This window comes from Neolamprologus brichardi, chromosome 18, assembly GCF_056152115.1.
Source record: "Neolamprologus brichardi isolate AB-2024 chromosome 18, ASM5615211v1, whole genome shotgun sequence".
NCBI lineage: Eukaryota > Metazoa > Chordata > Actinopteri > Cichliformes > Cichlidae > Neolamprologus > Neolamprologus brichardi.
Window position 1 is genome coordinate 1,843,031 of NC_142121.1, and position 7,662 is coordinate 1,850,692.

General features: G+C 40.6%; 1 protein-coding gene across 1 annotated transcript in view; it reads right to left on the minus strand.

Moving 5' to 3' along the window:
• The window catches only part of LOC148097247 (uncharacterized), a 31,590-nt gene extending 24,608 nt beyond the window's left edge, over positions 1 to 6,982 (minus strand). The window contains exons 1-3 of the mRNA XM_087832380.1: positions 6,883 to 6,982; positions 3,116 to 4,809; positions 2,174 to 3,073 (exon numbers count right to left, since the gene is read on the minus strand). Coding sequence (XP_087688506.1) covers positions 2,174 to 3,073; positions 3,116 to 4,809; positions 6,883 to 6,982 — 2,694 coding nt within the window. The remainder of the gene's footprint in view (positions 1 to 2,173; positions 3,074 to 3,115; positions 4,810 to 6,882) is intronic.
• Between the last annotated feature and the right edge of the window lie 680 nt (positions 6,983 to 7,662).

Below are 7,662 nucleotides of genomic sequence, written 5' to 3' on the forward strand. Positions count from 1 at the left end.
GGGTTAACCCTCTCAGGCACAAATTAAGTTTTTGTTGCAAATGCACAAAAGAATACCTGCAGTGGTACTTCTGAGTAAAAGAAACTCATAAAATATGTATGTGGGGTAATCAGGTTGTTAGTTTTTACTTGTTGCAAATCTGCAACGCCTGCCTTGAGAGGGTTAAATGGCAACCCTATTTTTCAAATAATTTCTGTGACTCCTCCTGTTTTCAACTCGGTCCATCACACAAGTCCAAGCCAGCTAAGATCAGCAAGAACCCTGTTATCATGGTTCCAAAAAGGTAGATACTCCTCCTGTCCTAAATCGACCGTCCCGCCAGGCACATGACCCTCCAGTTCCTCCACCTGTTCATCATGTATGTGGCAGGGAATGTCCCTCCAGGATAGTCGGGCTCCCCCGACCTCAGGCTTCTCATTGAGAAGAGGGTATCAATTGGATTCAGGACCAGTTGATCAAATTATAATTATCAAAGCTGAAAATTTAAATAGTTAAAAGTTAAAATGTGAATAGTTGGTTTTTGTATTATATTATTTATTTATTACATTTTATGTGGAGTGAATAAATAAAAGTATATTTACGGTGGCCCCTAGAGACAAAGCACATACAAACTCCAAAGCACGTGCAAACTCCAAAACACGTAAAAAACACAACAGAAGTGCTCCAGGATGCTAGGGGGCAGTGTTGAGCTTTTGTTACCCCGTGGCTACACAAGCCAGCAAGTACCAACGACCGGATTTGGTGTGTGGTAGTAACAGCTAAATGAACGTTTTTTTTTAAAAATTATTATTATTTGAATATATATGAGTGCTTGTGTATACACAAACAATACACACATGCTTTCAATTGTGTAATTTAAGTGATCTAGGTAGCTGTTTTGGAAGTTCAGTTAACGCTAGAAATGTGTTTTGGAGTTTGTACATGCCACCGCATATATTTATATATAAACATATATAAATAAAACCACTTTTTTTTTACATTAGTAATTCTTTTTGTGCATAATTTTATATTATTGTTAATAATAAATAAATTAAAGCAACAAAACAACCTGAAGAGCCGGTTCGGAGCCGAAAGAGCCGGTTCTCTAAAAAGAGACGGAAATCCCATCACTAGAATACAGAGCTCAGAACTGCCAGATTCAATGATTCTAATAAAATAATGTGTAATGTAGTAAATGCACAGAGACTAAAGGAGCACAGCTTTACTGGAAACATTCGAGCTGGTTTCAGACGGCTGAAGTTCTTCATGCTGCCTCACTGTCAGACATTACTGAGGACTTTGCTGGAAGGGAGCGCCCTCTGCTGGGCTGCTGGCCGAACTACAAGCACTGTGTTAAGTTACTGAGTGTAAATTTAAAAACGAATGGACAGGAAGTAAATGAAAATGAAGCTGTGAATGTGTAAATGACACCTGTGAGTTAGTAAAACTACGTTTGATAGCTGATAAACATTTACTGTGTTTTATGAAGCAACTAAATTACAGAAAAATCCAGAAAAATTACAGGAAAGTAAACAAAAAGTAAAATTACACTTTTTAAATAAAAGCATAAAAATCAACACATTAAACTATATATGACATAAAAAACATAAAATATGCTGAAAACAAAAAGTAAAAGGTTGAACATTGTAAAGTCCACTCCAATAATCACACTTCTATGTTAAAGATAAATCAATTTTAAAATGAGATCTTATCAGGCAGCAAACAGTAAATATGAGATTTTTTATGTGTTATTTGTCTTTGTCGACTGAGTTCAAACTGATCTTGATCTTTTTCTCGTTCTACTTTGTGATCACATGAATGTTCAGTGAAGGAGTTTCTCTCCTTCCTCTATTTTAGCCATGAGCTCTGCTTTTTCCTTCATGGACATCAGAGACTCAACTCGTCTCTTCCAGCCTGGTTTGACTTCAGATTTCTCTCCTTCAATAAGCATGTCGATGTACTCTGGAATATACAGAGGGTTTGTCTTCAGTGATGTCTCTTTGAGTCTGTTCAGACACTTAGAAGATTTCTCCATCAGTTTCATCACTTCAACCTGTAACGTTTCATATTCAGCCTCCAGTTTTTCAGCAATCATCTTCTCCATTCCCAGGTATCGCCTCCTCTCTGCTCCATATATGTTAAGTTTATCACTCGTCTCTTTTATCTCCTCAAGCTTGGCTAACCCAAGTTTCACCTGCTCCTGCAGATTCTCAACTGAAATCTCGAGCTGCTTTCTTTCTCTGAGGACTTCCTTTGTCAGTGTCAAGCTTTTGGTTTCTATTTTATTCAGAGCAGCAAAAAACTTCTTCATACTTTTTGTCCCCATTTTCCAAAACATCTGATCAAAACCTCCTTCTTCATCATCATCACTCATTCTGTCTCCTTTGTCGTTTGCAAACAGCGCTGAGTTATTGAACTTGAAGTGAACCGGCAGCCCGTCTTTTGTTTTAGGACATGGGACTCCTGCAGCATTGATCGCCTCTAGAACTGGAGGTCGCTGACTGTCTGCAAATGTCACCACAATGCTGATGTTTTCTGCCACATCTTTGCCAAAGATTGAGAGCACTGAATCAAACACATATTTCTGTGTTGTGGATCTCACTTGAGCAGCTGGTGCTACAAAACACACAGCATCGATTTCAGTGACACCACCCTGATCAGAGAAGAGATTACGTAGCTGCTCTGTGATCTCTCTGTCTCTTTCTATGCCTCTTGTATCTCCAAAGCCTGGAGTGTCAATAATGGTCAGAGAGAACGGGATTTTAAATCCATCCTGGTGGTTGATTTTGTAAACAGTGACTTCAGAGGTCTGACTGTGAGGTCGTGATGTTGACTGATCCTCATTAATGAATTTAAACCTGAAACTGTCCTCCCACTCGACACCAACAATGTAGTTGATCATCCCATCGATCAGAGTGGACTTTCCTGATCCTGTCGCTCCAAAAAGTATTATTGTACGATTCTGCCCCTCAGTTTCTTCTCCAAGGTTAAACTTCTTGCATCCATATATGTTCATGTGTTCTTCTGTCAGAGGCAGTTTGTAAACTGTGGGGGAATCAGATTTGATCTTTTCACTTTTATCTCTCAGTTTTTCTGCCAAACATGTTTCTTTGTTTCTGCCACTTGAAGTTGTTTTAATAGAAACTTGATTATCCGGCCCGACACCTGCTGAGGTCACTGCTCTGCATCTGAACACATACTCTGTGTTTGGCTTCAGATCTCTCACTGTGACTTCTTCAGCCTTTGCTTCTGTCTTCTGCTGCCATCCATCCTCTCCACTGACACAGTGCTCAACAGAGTAGGAGGTGATGTTCTCTGCTCCAAATCTGGGTGGAGAAATCTTCAGTGTCACACTGTTGTGGTTTATGTCAGCTGCTGTCACAGTTTCAGGCTTTGAAGGAGGCTCAAAGTTCTCACTGACAGCAAATCCACCTTCATAAAGGTAGATGCTGGAACCTTCCTGGGTCTCATTAGTTAACCCCACTGTCAGGAACTTAATGTTCTTGTTCTCCTTGTTGGCCTCTGCAAAATCACTGAAGAGTTTTGCTTTCTTCCTCATTTCATCTGTTACTTCTTTTGAGGCGTACCATTGTTCCTTCTCTACATCATGAGTGTGAGGATCTTGAATGTCTGAGCTGGTTTTTCCTCTTAAGTATTGTGATAAAGCTGAGAGGTACGGTTCATCCTTTCCCAGAGAGGTGAAAACAAAACACACAACATGCTCTGCACTCAGACTTTCCTTGTACAGATCATTTTGAGATGAGATGATTTTGGTGTTTTTCATCCTGCTGGTAAAAGACATTAAAGTGTAGATTTCTCTCTCTTTACAGTCCATCCACTCATTCAGGTTTTTGCTGTTGAAAGGTGAAGAATGTCTCTTCTTCAGGATCTCTGCAAGCTCAGCTTCCTCTTCTCCTCCTCCTCGGATTGATGGAAGCTTCTTGCCCAAAGTTTGTTGGAATTCCAGTTTGAACTCAGAGCACATTTCTTTAAAACTTTTAATTTTTTTACCAATCTGTGGGAACTGCTGTGCAGTGCTGGTTCTCAGTACATCATTGTACCTCATTTCCAGCTCACTGAAGTCCTCCAGGACTCTCTGTGCTTCTTGAACTAATCCTATACTGATCTGACGGACGAGTTTAGCAGCAGAAGAATCTAAAGCTGTCAGTGGCAGCAGCCAGACCTTCACTGGTACAGCATTTTTTCCTTGAGCTCCTAGTAATCCTGGCAGGCTTTGGTAGACTTCTACTGCACCTTGAAAGGTTGTTGGTGGTTGTGGAAGACAGAAGTCTCCATAAAACCTGCAGGAGAATTTATCAAGACTGGCTTTGTCCTTCTCTTCCATCTTCAGGGAACCTTCACCTTCTACAGAAAGTAAGGGAATCTTCTTGATGGTCACCTTCAAGTTGCCCTGAACATCTTGATGATCTTCGTGTTCAGAAACTTCTCGGTCAAACACAAAGAAAGCTTGTGCTCCATAAAGAATAGCTGTGACTACATGTGTTGCTAAGCCTTGATCAAAAACATATGGATGCTTCACGTTTCCTCTTCCAAGATGATTCATGGACAGCTCCTGGATCTTTGTGGTTGCCTTGTACTTCAGTGTTACTCTGGCCTGATTTCTGGAAGATTTACTATCATTCAGATATTTGGCAGATCCATCAACCTGAACCAGCCCACCTAAGAAACTTGCCTTCAGTGAAGCTTCAACATTTAGAGCTGAAGATTTGCCAGAAATTGATTCAGATGCAACAATTTCAAACTCATTAGAGGGCTTTGATCTTTCTGCTATATCTTTCATCAGCTCATCACGATCCCACAGAGTCATTCCTGCAAAACAAGAAGCAAAAACATTAATACCAGGACTCCATCAATTAAATCACGCTCTAAAATAAATTTATTTATTATTTATTAATTTCTTTTTTAAAAAATTACTTTGTTTTTTTGTCTTTTTTGTGATGATCACAAAAATAGTAAATGAAACTTTGGAGACTGGAGAAACTCTGGAGTTCAGGCTCTGCATCTCAGTCAACACTCAACTCATAATACACATTTTAGGCAATGATAGTAATAATATCAAAAGACTTGATTTGGTTTTTGTAATGGGACGCCAATGTTTAACTTGGAACCTTGGGGCGATACCCTATCTTTGGTACCCAATCTCGGGTGGGGCTAATGATATCTCCCTCTTGACCTGGCGTCTACATACGTGTACACACACACACACACACACACACACACACACACACACATCTATCTGTCTGTCTGTCTGTCTGTCTGTATATGTATATATGTATATATATATTAGGGGTGCAACGATACACAAAATTCACGGTTCGATATTTTTTTCGATACAAAAAAAATGTTCATGCCTTTTTAATTTGTCATTTATTAAATTTTCACGGCACATTCTGCACCACATCTGTGCATTCATCATGAAGCCAGCTCACCTCCTAGGCTGCACTGTCGAGGGCAGATCCACTGAGCGCTCAACACAGACAGCATCGTCAGAAGGAAAGTTGATAAAATAAATTAAACATTTTGTATTGTTCGATACATATGCGTACCGAACCGAAAGCACTGTATCGAACGGTTCAATATCGATATGAGTATCGTTGCATCCCTAATATATATGTATATGTGTTTATATATAGAGTAGTCGAACGCAGATTCACTGAGCGCAGGGCAAGCTAGCGAGACAGAAGTTAAGCTCTCCTTGCAACATGGCAAATGGAACCTCCCCCGCCCTCATTCAGATCTGGCATTTGGAACTATTTTGGTTTTCATGTGACGTATGACCCTGAAGGTAAGCGCGTCATGGACTAAAGTAAAACAGTATGTCGGATGTGCCACGCAATGCTCAATTAGGACTATAAATACCTTGGAGTACACATTGACAATAAACTGGACTGGGCTAAAAACACCACAGCACTTTACAGGAAGGGCCAGAGTCGTCTCTATTTTTTGAGGCGACTGAGGTCCTTCAACATCTGCCAGAAAATGCTCAGGATTTTCTATAAGTCTGTTGTGGCCAGTGCGATCCTCTATGCTGTTGCATGCTGGGGGAGCAGGCTGAGGGTAGCAGATGCCAATAGACTCAATAAACTAATCCGTAAGGCCAGTAATGTTGTGGGGATGGAGCTGGACTCCCTCAAGGTGGTGTCGGAGAGGCGGATGTTGTCCAAGATAAAGACAATGTTGGATAACACCTCCCACCCACTCCATGACATGCTGGTCAGTCACAGGAACACGTTCAGTGAGAGTCTGAGATTACCGAAAAGCACCACTGAACGACACAGGAAATCTTTCCTGCCTGTGGCTCCCTGTACAACGCATCCACTTAACACACTGGTTACTGCTACAACTACACATGTTTCTTTTCCAGCTATTTATTAATGAGTGCCTTTGTGTGTGTGTGTATATATATATATATATATATATATACACACACACACACACACACACACACACACACACATATGTACACACACACACGTCCAACTTTCTTGTGTTAAAATCATGTTTAATGCCTACTATAAAAACTGTTTTGGTCACTGTGGACAGAGTCTCCCTTCAGATCAATTGGACAGTGAATTATTTGATATCATGTATGTGATACATGATGGACAGCTGGAGTAATGGCTGTCATAGGGTAAGAGGTGGGGTTCACCCTGGAAAGGTCGCCAGTCTGTCGCAGGGCTAACACAGAGAGACATACAACTATTCACACCCATTGGCAATTTAGAATAATCAGTTCACCTAACCTCATGGATTCAAATTTAGGACCTTCTTGCTGTAAGCTAACAGTGCTAACCACTGTGCTACCTAAATCGATTACAAAAGCAAAAGAATTTAAAATAGCTTCAAATACTGAAACTTCAGATGTGACAGGTTAAATCTTACCAGGGACAAGTTTATCGCTTCGGCAGTCATACAGCATCCCCAGGCCAAAAGGCCGGCCAAGTGCTGCCATCTTCATTGTATCACCAGATTTAGAGTCCATGGCTCAGTGTGAACTGGAAGTAATCAGAAACAGTTTGTCAGTTTTCTGTTCTCACTTTACTGTTGTCATGTGACACTTTGTGGCAGGCAGGATGTAGGACCCAAATGCAGGACTCAGGACACGGAGGGATGAATGAAAGGAGGCAGCTTTTATTGCACTGCATAAACTTGAACACTAAATACAAGGAACAAAACACAACTAGAAGCTAGAAAACTAAGAACTCAGGAAACTAGAAAAATAGAAACACAGAAGCTAGAAACTAGGAACTGACAAGAAGCAACAATGTGAACCAAGAGCACGGCAGAAACACACAGCACTGAGAGGGTACGACGTGACAACGGACATAGGGAAACACTGGGCTTAATTACACCAGGGAGTAATGAGGGAATGGGAAACACAGCTGGGACTAATGTGACATTATGAGATGAAAAGGAAGCAAAACTGAAAACATTAAGAAAGGACATAAGACTGTCAAAATAAAACAGGAAACAGGAGACAGGCACAGAGATGTGGACTTGACAAGGAGACGCTAGACAAGAAACTAGATGAGGGATGTGTAACACAGGGGAGGCATAGAGGCAAAAGCAGAGAACTAGAAAGCAGAGAACTAGACATCAGAAGATATAATGAGAAACTAACTGAATCAAAGAATATTAATAATCAACAGCACTGAGTCACCA